The sequence below is a fragment of the Pholcus phalangioides genome, unplaced genomic scaffold (genome assembly GCF_987345545.1).
Source record: "Pholcus phalangioides strain wild (caught in Gottingen) unplaced genomic scaffold, Ppha-v1.0 ptg000011l_1, whole genome shotgun sequence".
Classification (NCBI taxonomy): Eukaryota; Metazoa; Arthropoda; class Arachnida; order Araneae; family Pholcidae; genus Pholcus; species Pholcus phalangioides.
In genome coordinates, this window is record NW_028301604.1 from 24,799,683 (window position 1) to 24,817,043 (window position 17,361).

Genomic DNA, 17,361 nt, shown 5'->3' on the forward strand with positions numbered 1-17,361 from the left:
GCAGGTGGAACTGCCCGGGTGACAAAACTTAGGGAGAGGCAGTTTTAGGTGGGAACTAAGAGCACCGTTACAAAATTATATCGAATTTTAAAGTTGTGGTGGTGACAAAATAATGTTGGTCCCGGGCGGCAAAAATTCTAGTTACGGTCCTGTCTGTAAGTACTAGCTCTGCCCTTATCTCATCAACCGTCTGTCGTAGAGGTGTGATTTAAATTTAAAAAATGCTCAACAGGCGTTCAAAAATTCCCCTGTGCTAGTTTTGAGAGTGAAAATACAGTGTGTAGCAAAATAAAAAAACCTAAATTTTTATACTGTCCTCCGTGCTTTCAGTTAGAAAGTTGTTGCCCTGTCTCTCCCGATGCCAACAAAAATATTCCATGGTTTCTAAATACTATATTCACAGAGGTATTCGAATTCGAAAAACTGAGGAAATTCAGGAAAGAACAGTGTTAAATGCGGGAAAACAGTTTTACATGCTTTTAACGCTGTTCTTCCCAAAATTGCCTCTGTTTTCCGAATTTGAATCTCTCTGTGAATATAGCTCTTGGAAACTTGGAATTTTTTTGTGGATTGTTCGTGTCGGACCAACACGCTTTGATTTTGGTGTCACATTATTTTGTTGAATATATTCTGTAGCAATCATTGGTCCATGTTGCAATGTTTTCAATAACTTGTTCATAAAAAAAAGGTGGAACTAGTTCAATGAATTTGAAACGTTGTATAGTGGGACCTGTATGCCCGGTGTTAACGATCTTGTGGCGTGATTTTCATGATGGGTCTTTGGTAAGTAGCACTGAATATTCCGATAAACGAACCATCAATAATTAAAGGAAAATTCAAGATGAAATTAACTGAATTTATTGAAACATGAGAGGGAAAACGATACAGCATTAGCTACGTTGCTGTTGGTTTGATCATGGAGATACTTCCGTTGCGCGCGCAGCCAATCAAGGCAACGGCCTCTCGCCAATGGTATGCTGCCGCCATCTAGGGGCGTCAACATGCCGCCACCTTGAAACATCATTTCAATACTGACATGTTTACATGAAATACAAGTACAGCTGCATGTGAAAATTATAAAAAATATATATATGTGCAAATTGTATAGATGCGCAGAAACATATGCTATGTGTACATGAAATCCAAAAAATGTGATATATGATATAACGATCAAAATTCAAAATACAAGAAAAAACATGATATATAAGTGTATAACATTGAGCCGTCATACTAGTTGTCAACTGGCAGACGACAAAGTTTTTGTACATTTCTCTTAAATGTCCCATCCTTGGACTTGATAGAGACAACTCTCACAATCCCGTCAGATCCCGGAAACAATTCGGTCACTCGACCGAATTAAAGACAAGAATTTCTTATTTTGTGCCTGTGAAGTTATCTGTATCTGCCCATTAGTATAAGCCTCTTATCATCATTGCTTGTTATAGCCACCACAAGAGGTAAACACAAATAAGCAATTGGTTGTTTCAAACAATGCTTGTCCCATGATCGTTCAGTTATGATCAGCTCTGGTCAATACAACCAATTTACTTTGAATGAACTGCTTGCTTTCTTCCATGGGCGTCCACAAAACCTACCTTTGGAGAGGGGGTAAAAAGAGACACTGGTGGGATTGAAAAGAGGGAGTGTTCAGAGAGTCTGTTCCAAAAAATTGAGTTAACTCTCTAATCCAGACTGATCCGTAGTCCTGTCACATTTGTCAAGCTGTTTTTTCTTTCAAACTTAGGCCGTAAAAGTTGAAGAATATAAAAACAAATTTTTCTTCGTTTTATTTGAATGCATTAACACCTTATATAGTTCTCTTTGTATAACCTTATAATCTTCACACATCAGCATAAATACCTTTCCAGATCAATCAAATTTTCTATTCATGTGTGACATTATCAGGTTAAAAAAAATTGTAAATAAGATGACAAAGGCTAATGCTATACAATTGATCCTAGCTGATAAGACAGTTAAAAAAATTTTGCCGATGGCGCAGGATAAATACGACAGATCACCAATGATCTTTACTGAATAGATACAGGACGTGAAAGTTTTTGCTTTGTGGGAGCTTTCTTTACTTTTTAGCATGCAGACATACAGTATAAAATCAGTGAGAGAATAAAATAATGCGAGGAAAGAACGAATACAGTCTTTTACTTTTCATTGAGTGTACTACTTACTACGAGGAAAGAACAGATCTCTGATAATACAGATTCAAGAATAGATTGGAGGATCTGGTATTCAATGTTCTGCCCAAAGTATATGCACCTGTTTCTTGGGTATTGTAAAATGTATTGAGCATGAGATTTTTTCTTTTGTGACAATGAAATCCAAAATTTTGACACACCACACGCTCTCCACCTTATTCTTCTTTCTACCATCGCCCAACGTCTATTCATTGATCGACTTCACAAACGGTCTCTTTTTTTTCGGAATACTGCCATTTCGTAAAAGTTTCATCGTACTTCTTTCAAAATGTTATTATTTCGAGAGCGACAGAATTTTCCAATGAACTGCATCGTATATGCAACCCATGTAAGTGGGCATTCTGTGATCCACGCAGTTTTGCTACAAGAGCACTTTTCTTAACACAACATTGACATTGATCAATCATAGAAAGAACAGACAAGACTACGTCAAAGAGGTGAATGTGATCATAGGCGTAGGCAGGATTTTCTCTGAGGGAGAGAGGGGCGTTTTAAAATTTAATATTTTCTTGTGGGGGTTACATTTTTTCCTGCAAAATAACACTACACTATTATATTGGCTCATGAGGGTGCTTAGACCTTCCCTTTTGCGTTGACTCAGGAATGTGATAAATTAGGATTGGAGGATTGTGCAGGCTTGGGAAAGTGTCACTCCTAAAACTTCAAAGAACTGGCTGCAATGTAGGACCTAAAGTTCCAAAAGTTTAAAATAACTATGGTAATATTCAAATTCGATGTTCACAAAGAACGTGAAAGATGTCCAATGGATATTAAAATTTCTATGTTTTTAGAATGCATCAGCAGTGTGATAAACTAGATTTATAGACTGTGAAGTTATAATACGCATAGATAATAATGAGAGATTGTAGTTGAAAAAATAAACTACTGGTGAAATTGCGAAATTCCTGACATTTACTCATACAGTATTGTTTGTCAATATATCCACACACTAATTATGTGGTTGCACAAAATAGATTATACTGCTGGCCAAGTATAGCATCATCTACTTGCACTTTTTTCCTTTTGCGAAAGAAATTTCCATTGCTTCAGTAGTATCCATGCAAATTTTCAAGTCATTCTGACCAGTACTTATTGTATAGTTTTGGAATCAAAGCTTCAATTATAATCACCCTGTATATAGCTGATTATTTTTCATAAATCTGTTACTACTACTATACAGTAAAACCCTGATTAACTGGGCCTAACAGTGAAAGTATATAAAAAACACCTTGAATATTAAGACTGGTGTATTTATTGGATTATAAGACCACCTGTACCCCCTAGCATGATGGTGTCACTACTGTTTCTGCTTCTTTGTGAAGAAAAAAAGAAACCCTGTGAGATAATACACCACTATATTTAGATGTGTGATGCAATCCTTATTCATGAATTTGCTAAAGATAGAGCATTAGAATGTAGCCAAAGGTTAGAAAATGTGGTAAGAATGAGAAATTTTGGCTTCTGTATATAACTTTCAATAACTAAGATACTTCATATGGAAAAAATATATATATTCAAGCCACTTTTATGAGACTTTTTGAAAAAAAAACCACTTATACCATCTTATGTCATTTAAAGATGTACCATCAAAATGTATCCCAAGAATATAAAATGTGGTAAAAATGAAAAATTTTAGCTAATAATGAACCAATATGATATTTTTCAAGGAAAAAATTATATTTAGGCCACTTTTATTTGATTTTTTTGAAAAACCAAACTGGTTTTTTAAAAAAAACCACTTAGTTGAAACCAAGGTTTAACCGACTGGCGGTCCTGCACATATTTTTACGGGTGACCTTTTCAAATTCCAAATCGTCCTGGCCGTAAATATACTGCCTTGCTTTTCCCTCCATAAAGAATCACTAAGCTGGCTTAGCATACACCCCTCTCCTTTCTCCACAAAATGACCATTGTACTCGCAACAGCGCTGGGCATTGAAAACGACAAAATGACTTCTGCCTCTTCGGCAGGAAGGGGACAGTTTTCAATTAACTTAGCAAATAGACGTTTGACAAGCACCTTTTGAGTGATCGGTTCAAAGAAGCCTTAATCCTTTTGTAAGTAAAGAGGAATTTTCAGAAAGTATAAAGGAGGCAGTTCTTCATCAACAAATGCTTCACCTAAAAGGCTCGTTTTTAGCTTATAATAGAAATTCTTATCGCTCGACTGTAGGATATATTTTCGAAAGTATTTTGAAAATATATTCTACTTTCGCATTCACTTTTATTTTGGCATGAAAATTACAGTGTATTACATCTCATTGACTGTGAAACACTTGATGCAAGATAGAGATAAACAGGATTTCTCCCTCAGAATTGTGACATCCTGGCTTTTTAGTGATTTTAATTTTTTATCAGTATAGGCGAAAATTTTTAATTTAATTTTTCATTTGTTTCTTTTTACCTCTTTATTTTTACTCAAGTACAATACGGCAGAACCTCAATTATACGATGTGATTGGAAAGCCCTACATCAGAAAACCAAATACGGTATCATGTTGATTTAACGCAGAGCATAATTGATACCAATGTTTCTCATCTCCTTTACCCCTGTAACCCTCTTTGGACCATGTTTTCTTCTCACCTCTTGAGTGGTAAGAAACCTCGTGCTCCTTTCAGGTGCAGCAAGTTTGCAGTTGTCTATGAATCTGAAGACATATGCAGTGACTCGCTGAAGAGAAGTAAGTGAGGAAAACCTGTCGATAATTTCCATGTCATGTGCAATACCAACAAACACAGATTGGTTGCAAGAAATATTTTTCTTCTCCTCAGTCCTTTACCCCCATAACCCTCTTTGGACCATGTTTTCTTCTCACCTCTTTCTTTCTTGACCCCCGCCTTTGCCTGGGCCCCCAACCTCACCCAGCAGAGGAAACCATTTCTAAGTACACAAACTATTTTTTTTTGAAAAAATTTATAGTGAAAGCGAAAATTTTATAAACAAAGACTGTCATAGTGTCTGTCAAGATTGTGATGTCTCTAGAGTCCAGCGAGCTTCCCTCTTGTGGAGGTTATACGCTGGGCAGTGACTCTAAGATCGTGCCAACCCACCCCCTCCCACGTGCAAAGTGATATTCGGGGGGGGGGGCAGTATTTGGATGGAAGTAACAGCTTACATATTTACATACTTTCGAAAATTATAGTGTGCCAGAATTTTATCATGTAGACTCCACGAAGACATTAGACCCCTGGACTATGCCCCGATCAGCCCATACTTGTGAACCAGAGTCGGGCGAACGTGCACAGGGAAAGCATATGGCAACGTATGCACATCACATTTGTGCTAAGCCGTACATAACATGTACAGGGCTCCCACTCGTCCTACTTTTTGGTAAAATGTCCTACTTTTGTCCTACTTTCTTGGTTTTGTCCTACTTTTCCTACTTTTTACCAAATCCTATCGACAAAATTTGTGTAATTGATTTTAATTGAGCAGGAAATTACTGATATATTGCCAAATATTATACAAATGTTGGTGCAATTAATGCAATTAATGATTCTGCCAAAGCAGAAATTGTATCATTTTTAAGGTAATTTGAAGGGCGGGGGTTGAGGGTTCAACAAGTATAGTAGTCATTAAAAACTTCTGTCTGGATGGAAAAATAATTTTGTATTTATTACTTCATGGTCTTGGACAGTAACTTTCATCATTCAAAATTATGGTGCAAATAGGTGAAACAACAGTTTGCATTTCAAAGCAGTTGGATACATAGGCCTATTCTAGGTATGGTGATTCTGATGCTACCCAATAGCATTCAGTTGTCTTCTGTATTTATAAGGCATGAAGAGGCATAAACAATATTTACAATGCTCAGCAAAGAGCTAGAAATGAAAGTGCTTCATTTGTCAAAAATGATTACACTGGCATTGAACAGTAAAATGTGAACAAAACAGTAAAATTAAAAAAATGATGAACAACACAGTAAAACTATCTGGTTCACCTTTACGACGGATCTTGCAATTTACACATTTTGCATTGTGCTTTTGAAAGTGGTCTCGAAAGTGCATCATTCTTAAAAAATGTATGTCTTCGAAATTTGCTGTGCCTTGTCGAAGAGAGTTAACAAGCTCTTCACTTTGGAAGACTCGAAAAAAGAATGTAATATATATGAGGAGAGACAGCAAAGAATTATCTGTGGTTGCTAGTGCACTGTTTTAGCCAAAAATTGGTTTTGTAACCAAGTCATTTGTCATTTTGTTTTGGCTTGACTAAATTGTGCTAGGGAAAAAAAAGTTAATTCAAAATTAATTTTTTTTTTTTTATTTTTTTTTTTTTTTTATTTTTAGGAATTTTTTTCCATTATCCTATGATTATGTTGTCTAAGGGGTTACCCTCCCCCATCCTACTTTTTAGTCCTGCGTTTTCCTACTTTTTCTCATTTTTTGAGTGGGAGCCCTGCATGTATGAAATTCTATTAGCTTTGCAAACTATGCCATGGTAATGTTCAGTGAAATCGAGAATGAGGCTCATTTGCAGTACCTAAATCCACGCATGTATCCAATCGTTTGACATTTCATTGCCTAGTTGATAATTTTCAGCTAGTACCAGCACTTATACAAATATATACATTTTTATATCGTTGTTCATCGCTCCGCTGAGCAATGCTCTAAAAAAATAAATAAGGCAAGGGCACTCGTGTGTGGCTTTTTTAAAAAAAATTTAATCGGTTATAATGAGAATAAAAAAAAGTAGTTGGAAGTGGAAATAAATATAAGCACGTTATCACATTGTTGACCGGTCATGAGTAAACTTGTACTTTCAAGCAGGATAAACCTGTAACTAATCAACAATGCTTTTTTAAGTTGAGAAACCGCAGAGAAAATGAACTTCAGTAGACCACCATTGTGCCGCCAGCTGGGTACAAATCTGGATGCTCGTGATGAGATCCCAGAATGATGTCCACATGACCACACAGTAGCCCTAGAATATATTAAGGGGCCATGGGTGAAAATCCAGTAAAAAGTATTATGCTGTAAATGCTGAGCCACGGCTTATGATTAAGCATTCCGTGCAAAAAAAAATGTCAGCTCATCTATCAATTCCTATATGACAGGACATGGATAAGCTTGTACGTGTTCATAAAGCACAATGCCTCAACATTGAACGAAAAAAAGTACATTTAAATTAAAAATTAAAATACAATTTTTTATTGTATCTTTTGGTCATTTATCACACTTATAAAATGTGTGCTCATTGTACAAACAAAACATCCAAATGGTTGACTGACTCCTTTTTTCCCATCTAAGATAGTGATCTGGTGGCCCAGTCATTAGATACGTCAGAAGAGTTACGAAACTGTGGGTGCTTGACTTGAGCTTTACATGGAAATATTGATCCCTGAATGAATTTTGGGGATGCTCAGATCGGTGGTACAGAATATTGTAGGTTCTCAAACACTCACTGCACCCCCTGGCTCCACCACCACTGCCAGTTATTCTCCTAAATGCTAGAATTTTACTTATATATTGTGGAATCCAAGGGCGTAGCCAGGGGGGGGGGGACTTGGGGGTCTGGTCCCCCCCCCGAAATGTGAGAAAATGACCGAAAAAAGGGAAAAAGATGGCCAAATCTATTGTTCTGTCACTTTGGTCCCCCCCCCCCCCCCCCGAAATGAAAGGGGTCACCCCCCCGAACGAAATTTCTGGCTACGCCCCTGGTGGAATCTTTTGACTAAGTAGTGCACTGTCAGTTCCCTTCCCCCTAACCCGCAAGAAATTTCTGGCTACTGCTCTTCCAATAGCACCATTGTCCACATAATAGAAAGGTCTGACAGGTCTTGAGGTCAAACCTAAAATTTCATTTATTTGCACAATAATGTACTTAGGAAGAAATTTAACGATCAAAAACGATTCAGCTCCTGGATGTGAAACGGGCCACAGTAATTGAATTCAATTAGTGAGAAAAACTAATTTCTTGGTAAAATAATTACCGTACTCCCCCCACATTAGCTGGCATACCGGGAAACAGTGAAGGAGACCAGCATACTGAAAATATCTGTATTTTCCGGAATGCCGATAAATTAGATTCACGGATTCTGGAAAATTCTTGAATATCTTTATTTTTTATTAGTTTCTTATCAGGAAAATAGATTATACATATCCACGGAGTCAACAATGATGGCTCTTACTGGATGTTAGTGAAAAGTAACAGTTGAATATTTAATATCGGAATGAATAAGTGCGTGTGTTATGAAAGTTGATAAATAAATAAAAAATTAATACATTATTAAAAATTTTGAAGCAAACAGTGTTAGTGCAATTAAAAAAAAAAATTCAATTATGAAATAAATGAGGTAGAGAGCCGAAAGTGCATTAAAGTAAAACGGACAAGATGAATATATCTATGTATATACTATAATTGGAAATTTCAGTAACATAAGTTGTAATGAAGGAATTTAAGTTGTAAGGTATATCTCAATGTAGATTACGAGAGAGGGTGTTATAGTGGGGAGGGGGAAGGAAGTAGGAAATGAAACAGCTCGGAGAGAATCAGAAATATTGTTCAATGTCGGTACTGTAATTGAAAGGTGAGATTTGATTAGTCTTCTATACATGTGTATCAACAGGGCCACAACTAGATGCTTGGTCACGCAGGGCAAGCGCACATTTTAACGTCCCCTTGTAATGTTAAAGGAGAGGTTTCAGAATGAAATTTGCGCTCCCTCGGGTTCAGCACCGGAGCACGAGACCCACCTGCTCCCCCCTAGTTGCAGCCCTGTGTATGAATGAAGGCTGACAGTTGAATTCCTATCAGATGGCAAAGAGTTATAAAATTCAGGAAGTTATGTAAGTAAAATACTTTCTTTTCAAAGTTTTATGAGAACACACAAGATAATGAATAGATTCAATTTATTCCTGAGGAAGAAAAAGACAAATTAATGGTTAAAGAAAACTGATTTTTGAAAATGAGGAAGAGTGATTTAGAAAAAAATATCAACTTTTTATTCAGAAAATTCATTGATTCAGCTGAACGCATGCTATGATCCTATTATAACCTCACTTTTTCCGGCATTCCGAAAGTGGCCAAGACCACAACATCAAAAAAACTGGTGTCCCTCGAGTTTTACGGCATCCGGCCAATGCATGGGAATACGGTAAGTTTATTAAAATTTTTAAGTAAAATAATTTGATTGTTGTTCAAATCAGCACTCGTGTAATCAGTTTCATTTAGCCCAGATCTTCACTTGTAAAGTGAAAAATACGTTAGCAGAGGAATGGGAAAAAAAGACGAGTCCACAAAAAGCCAAGTATTGTACTTAGTTTGAATTCTTTTACGAGAGTACACACTTTTTTTTTTCCTCTCCTACAAAGAAGCATTCAACAGTGGGCGGAACAAAAATTTTAAACCACAAAACTAAATCTGATATCCGCTGTTTGTACGGGGGGAAGGAAAAATTTTCTAGAGTTTTTGAAGTAGTTTTGTGACAATTACCCCTGAACCCTTTCCAAGTCAATTTTCTCAACACCCTAGAATCGGGAGTCAGTTACACCAAACAACCTTGGCTTACAGTATGGACTTTTCTGTGTGTGAGACCGGATGTAGAGTTCTATACCTTTATTTACCTATTTTTTTAATTGGGTTGTGTTCTATTAATGCATATATGATTTGTAAATATCTTTAACTTTCATTTTCATTTGGAAAATTCAATTTAATGTTTTTTTCTTCTAAGGTCAACCATTTAATATCATTTCATCAGAAGTAAAAAGCTATCATATAAGACAACCTGCTGTAGATAATCCTTGTGGATTGGCAGTAATCATAAATGTTGAAAACTTTGAGAATTCTAAACTTGGAAGCTCTCACAAATTAACTACAAGGCGTGGAAGCAGTTTTGACAGAGGTACTGTTATATAAACTAATATAATATAAACTAATCTATGCTGATTTTCACAAAATTGAAAATGATTCTTGCATATCAAAATGTGTTTTATTTAGTGGAAATTGACTACTGTCAGAAAAATCATTTCACAATGACAAAAAAAAAAAACCTTAATATGTCATTATTTTCGAATTTAAAGTTTAGATTTTTTGATTTGATAATACATGTGGGTGAATAAAAAGTTCTATTAATAGCTAAACAATAAATTATTTTGAGAAAATAGATTACAGTAGAACCTCTTGATAATGGACACCCATGGGAAAAAAAACTTTGTTGTCTAACGAGGAGTGTCAGTTAATGGATAGTAAAATACATTGACACCCATTTTCATGATTGAAAAAAAGTGTCCATTAATGGGAGGTGTCAGCTAATGGGGAATTTCCATTATAGTAGGAGGTTCCACTGTATAATGTTTTGTTAGTTTCTTTCAAAATGGTATTGATGATGCAAGGCATCAGGTTTTATGTCTGCCAATAAACTCCAAGCAGTTTAAAATTATTTATTACAATATTAGAGTAAACTATTAAACATCCTTTAATCACTTCCCGTACAAGAAGCTGGTGATAAATTTGAATGAACTGTATTAGAATAAATGGGGTGGCCTAGTCAGGGCCATCTTAAGAGTATCATGGACCCCCAGGCCAATTGATTTTTCTGTGGCCCTATCAAGCAAATTCTCAAAAATTTCAATCGGATCTCATTTTTGTGAGGCCCCCGGGCCCATGCCTTAAGACGGCGCTGGGCCTAGTGGTCTGTTAAAAAAGGAAGAAACGAAAAAAACAAAACAAGGGTAGGGAGGAACAGTACAGAGAGTAGATGATTAGTTAAGGAAGTATTAGTACAGTGCCTCTTGCTTTTTCGCCGTCACCTACAAACTTGTTTTGTAGGTTCTACTTGTTCCTTTTCTTACTCTCATGTACATTATATAATAGAAAGTCGTGGTCCTGACTTGAGCATTGTTGTTTTGTTCCGCTGAGCAACCAAGATTGAAGATTTGGTACTCTCAATCCAAGTGGGAAACTCTGTCAGCATGATATTCTTATCCTCTTAAGATGACACCCATAGCGTGTCGAAATGCATTAGGAATTTTTTAGTATTTCCTGGTATTTGCCTTATTCATTGAAGATTTTTTGAGTATTATTAGGCAGTCATCTACTCTTCCATATCATTATAATCACACACACAACAAGACCTAGAAACACTGCTATTCACAAAAAATATGAAATCTTGAAGAAAAATCAAAACCACATTCTCTTATACAAAACAGTGTAAAGTATGTTGTAAAATGATTGAAATTGCAGGTTCCTTTGTCTTGTAGAATACAAAAGAATGAGTATCTTGTATTGTTTCAGTGGTTGGCATTAACTGCTGTTATATGTCTTGCCATGAAAAAAAGAGGTTTTTTGGTTGTTTGGGGTGCATCAGTTTATGCTGTTTTTAAATATTGTAAATACTTACCTGATGTAGCCTTGGGTGGCTTGTGATGTCTTTTATGCGTTGGTCATCAAATCATTGCGCTTAATGAGCAACAGATGTGATGAATTCTAACTATATCAAACTCTACATTGTTTGATGTCATATTATTATATCGAATAATATAAAAATGGCATAGTTTAGATGGTGGAGTTAGTGTAGAACATCAAACTATATCTGGCCCTGATGTAGTTCTATGATCAATGTTCGATTTTACAAACCAACTACTCCTCTGGTCTCGAACAGTATGCCATTTCTTTGAATGCCTTTCCCATTTATGAACTTCTGATTTTACAATAATTTTATGAATTTCAAGTCCGTCCAATTTCTAAATAGGAGAGATGACTGTATCTCAAAAAGTGTTCTTTCTCCATCCTGCTCCATACTAAATAAAAAAAAAATTCATACTTAAATGCAAAAATATCTATTTTCTTCGATATTTAGTCACTAAAGTCATGCTTAAAACAAAGCAATTTATTGTAATTGGTAACAAAAAGATCCAATTAAATTAATATATTTTTAGAATGCCTGCTTTGTTAGGTTGAATTTCGGACAGGCAAAAATATACTCGTCTTGTAAGATTTTATATTTGTAATACATTTTTCTCTGTTCTAGATAATGTTAATTACAGAAAAGATTGCACATAAATATAATAACAAGAACAGAGAAGTATTTCTATCCCTATTTTTTTTTAATGCTTGGAAGTTCTTCCATTAAGTGATACAAAAAAATTACATATTTTATTCATGGCCAATATTTCTCAATAACTATCTTTTCTCATTTGTCAAATTTACTCCTGTTCGGTAATATTTGACTTAGCTGTCGCACACATAGGCGTTGAAACCTAGGAGCGGAGGCCATTTGGCCTCCCCTCTCAATAATTTCTGAAAAAAAACATACTTAATGCACCTTCCCTCTCCTGTATAGGCACTTCGGAACTCAAGTGTGTTTGAACTGCAGCAACTTTCAGCCCCCCCCCCTTCTTAATGTTTTCTTCATGTTGGCACTGTCACACACTTGTACCCAAGTTAAAACAGATGAATTTCTCACGTAATCCAAAAATATTATATGAATTATAAGTACTCATAAAATAAATATCTGGCTTCAGACTTCTCTCCAGAATGAATAGGATAGTTACATATGATAAAAATTGTTTTTTCGGGTTCGAAGACCGTCGTCCGTTTGAGTTTGTTCTCAACGTTTCCCCAACACTAGTGGTTGGCATCATCAGGAGAATTGATAAACTGGATCAAAGTCAAGTTTTCCAGAGTCTCAGGTTGTATTTATGCACATAAGTGGCTTGAACTACACTATTGTTTTGCGATTGGTCAGTTGATTCTATAGCCGGCAGCGTATTGTAAACAGTTGTTATGCTGGTAGAACCTGATTGGCCGAGAGATGTGGAGTTATCTGATTGGCTGTTGTCATCATTCGGTTGCTGGACCTTGAAGGGGAAGGTTCTTGTTCTTCTGAGAGCTGGTGTCCAGGATCTGCTCAATTTCAAAGTTTCTTCTCTTCTATTATAGCTGTTTTTGTGCTTGTATATTTCAATAGCCTCTCTGTAGATTCTTGGGAAGAAGTGGTCAACATTAGCTATTACCTGTGTTTTGCTGAACTGTACACTGTGGTTGTCGTAAAGCGCATGCTCTGCCACCGCCGACTTTTCTGTTTGGCCCATTCTGCAGCATCGTTCGTGCTCTTTTATTCTCGTGGCCACGGATCTTTTTGTGGTTCCAATATATACCTGACCACAGGTGCACGGTATTCGGTAGATCCCCGGTGTTGATAGAGGGTCACGGTGGTCTTTTGCTGATCGCAGCATTTCACATATTTTTCTGGTTGGTTTGAAAATGGTCTTTATACAATGTTTTTTCATGACCTTGCTGATTCTTGCCGTCACTCCGGGGATAAAAGGCAGCACAGCTTTTCCAATTGATTATGACTGCTCATTTTCCGTTGGTGATTCCTTGATGGAGCGTAAGGCTTTCTTGATGTCGTCTTTCGTGTACCCATTAGAGCGGAAAACTGATTTTAAGTGCTCAATCTCTTTACCTAGATCTTTTCCTTCACATAGTCTTCTTGCCCTCTCGATCAAGGTTTTCGAGGCGTACTGAAAACCTTGATCAAGAGGGCAGATCTAGGTAAAGAGATTGAGCACTTAAAATCAGTTTTCCGCTCTAATGGGTACACGAAAGACGACATCAAGAAAGCCTTACGCTCCATCAAGGAATCACCAACGGAAAATGAGCAGTCACAATCAATTGGAAAAGCTGTGCTGCCTTTTATCCCCGGAGTGACGGCAAGAATCAGCAAGGTCATGAAAAAACATCGTATAAAGACCATTTTCAAACCAACCAGAAAAATATGTGAAATGCTGCGATCAGCAAAAGACCACCGTGACCCTCTATCAACACCGGGGATCTACCGAATACCGTGCACCTGTGGTCAGGTATATATTGGAACCACAAAAAGATCTGTGGCCACGAGAATAAAAGAGCACGAACGATGCTGCAGAATGGGCCAAACAGAAAAGTCGGCGGTGGCAGAGCATGCGCTTTACGACAACCACAGTGTACAGTTCAGCAAAACACAGGTAATAGCTAATGTTGACCACTTCTTCCCACGAATCTACAGAGAGGCTATTGAAATATATAAGCACAAAAACAGCTATAATAGAAGAGAAGAAACTTTGAAATTGAGCAGATCCTGGACACCAGCTCTCAGAAGAACAAGAACCTTCCCCTTCAAGGTCCAGCAACAGAATGATGACAACAGCCAATCAGATAACTCCACATCTCTCGGCCAATCAGGTTCTACCAGCATAACAACTGTTTACAATACGCTGCCGGCTATAGAATCAACTGACCAATCGCAAAACAATAGTGTAGTTCAAGCCACTTATATGCATAAATACAACCTGAGACTCCGGAAAACTTGACTTTGATCCAGTTTATCAATTCTCCTGATGATGCCAACCACTAGTGTGGGGGAAATGTTGAGAACAAACTCAAACGGACGACGGTCTTCGAACCCGAAAAAACAATTTTTATCAAATGATGGCCGCGAAAACCTTATAGAATAGTTATATATGTTAAACATTTTTTTCGGTACACCTTCAAATATCTCAGGGCACACCGGTTGAAAAACTCGTATGTAAAAAAATTGTATAAGTAACATTTTATTTTTGTGCACCAAGTATGTAATGTGTTAACACTTTTTAATTTGCCAAATAAAAGTGGCACAAATAGATTTTAACACATTTATTTCGCAGTTTCAACTCAGTATAAACAGTACTGTGTACAAAGTACAACAGTTCTCACACTACAAAACAATTTCACAGTTGTCACAGCACCACTTCATATAGGCTATAAGTGATTATTATTTGTGACTAAAATACAGTAGATACAATATATACAAAATACTGTGTAATAAAATATTTATTAGCATAATTTTTTTTATGGAGAAAATATTTTATTCATTTTACTTGATATAGGGTATCAACTATAATTTATTACAGCTGTTACCCTTGACTTCGCTCGCGTGGATTTGATCATCTGAAAATTGCTTGGTGATGATTTCCCCATATACCATTTCACCCCCTCATGACACCCTTGGGGGATGAATTTTCAGAAATCGCGTCTTATTGGGTATCAACATTATAAAATTTAATATTGACTAAATTTCACATTTATCGCCGTTGCAATTTCGGCTTAGTGATAATTGCCTCCATATAAACTATGAACCCCCATCCTTCTTAGGGGGAAAGTGAATTTTGAAAAATCCCTTCTTGATGTGAGTCTCTACATTACAATGCAATAATACTGACCAAATTCTATATTTATAGTTTTAGCGGTTTTGACTCGCTGTCATTTCTCCATATGACCCCCCCTTAGGGGTAAAATTTTGAAAAAAAATAAAAATCTTTCTTAGTGAGTCTTTACGCCATGAAATAAAACCACTGACCAAATTTCATGAATGTTACCTTTGAACACCTTAGGGGTTGAATTTGGAAAAACACTTCCTTAGCTAGTTTCTATGTCATGAAATAGAACTCCTGATACATTTCATGAATTTCAGTGGTTTTGGCTCAGCGTGAATTCTCTGTTACCTTTTAACCCCTTTATGACCCTACTTAGTTGTCAAATTTTAAAAAACCCTTGTTGCTTAGTCTTACATCATAAAACGAAACTTCTGACCAAATTTCATGCATACAGCTCCAGTGGTTTTGGCTTGTCATGATTTCTCTGTTACATTTGAACCCTTCTCCTTATGATCCCCCTTATAGGTTGAATTTTGAAAAAAAACCTACTTAGAAAATTCATGAATTGTTAGAGCACTCGTCTGGCAAACGAGAGACCGGGTTCGAGTCCCCGTGAGGGCAGAGATGAATTTTCCTTTCCTGAAACATCAATATCTCCTTCAGCCAGTTTCCGTGCCTGTCGTAATATAGTTTTAGCAGTTTCGGTTCTCCATGATTTCTCTATGTTAACTTTGAAATCTCTTTTAATCCCCCTTAGGGTTTGAACTTTGAAAAACCCTTTCTTAGTTAGTCTTTACGTCATAAAACAAAACATCTGACCAAATTTCATCAATTTCAGTGGTTTCAACTCAGCGTTATTTCTGTAATGTAAACTTATTATGTAAAGCAATGGTCAATGTTTAATCGCCTGTTAAAGCGAGTTAATACTTTTTTAGATACTTAGAACGAGTTTTATACTCGTCAGATAAAAAATTTGCAACTCTTTAGCTCTGTCGGTTATAAGCGAAGTCTGTTATAGTGAGATTCTACTATATGCAGTTTTAAATACCTTGAGCGACTCATTATTTTTCACAACCATTGTAAGCAACAGTGACAACCTTGTCTCATATGCATATTATCAAGCCACTGTTAAGATTTGGGCATTCCTGCACCTTGTTTGTAATCAAAATAAACACTACAGAAACACTTGTTTGATCTCTAAAAAGCATTGGTGTTGTTCTTTCCTCAATTTTAGTCATCTGCCACAGTGTTAAAAAATTTTAAAGTAAGTCGGGGCCTTCATGTCAGTAAATAGTGGAATCTCCATAACTCTGGAGTGTCCATTAACATGTTGACCCAAAGTAGATGTTAAGTTAGCTGGTTTTTTTTTATCTCACCCTCACTATCATTGATGTATACATGCATATTATGTATGTGTACAGTTCTATCTCATCAAATAAACAAAATTATATATGTTTTTTGCAAAAGAAGTTTCCAAATAATCTCAAATTGGAGTGAAAAAACATGGTATGTGGCAATAGTTGTGTTCAAAAACAAAATCGGACTACCTATTTGTGACTTGTAGTCCACAGGTTTATTTTTCAGGTTCAAAACAGTGGGAAGTGACCCTATTCCCAGGTGTGAAAAATATCCTTGCAAACGGGCGTCAGAAGTGTTTCAAACCTGTGGGTGCTCATCTTGAGCTTTACATAGGAAATTTTAATTTTTGAATAAATGCTGTCGGTGCTCGGACCCTGGCCACATATTATCATGGATGATAGAGTACCCACAACACACACACACTCCCAGCTCCAATGCCACTGCGTGTAAACACAATGAAACCAATGCACAGGTAATTTGAAAAATTAATGGTAATAATACAGCACAAATTTTACAAAAGGTTCTGACCACCCACGACATAAGGACCTTTCGTCTAATAGGCATTCATAATGAATGATTTTTCTTCTCATAAGGAGAGAATATACAGACAGGGGGACTTATATTTCATATTGACAATTAGCATTTTCTTGTTCACATACAATCAACATAGCTGCCTGAAAT

General features: G+C 36.4%; 1 protein-coding gene across 4 annotated transcripts in view; it reads left to right on the forward strand.

Moving 5' to 3' along the window:
• The window catches only part of LOC149080263 (caspase-1-like), a 56,190-nt gene that overhangs the window by 19,999 nt on the left and 18,830 nt on the right, over nt 1-17,361 (forward strand). For 3 of the 4 annotated variants that reach the window (XM_089239375.1, XM_089239378.1, XM_089239376.1), the window contains exon 4: nt 9,879-10,049. In XM_089239375.1, the coding sequence (XP_089095501.1) occupies nt 9,879-10,049 (171 nt within the window). Of the gene's footprint in view, nt 1-4,691; nt 4,890-9,878; nt 10,050-17,361 lie in introns of those variants that run through there. The other variant, XM_089239379.1, reaches the window with a different exon arrangement.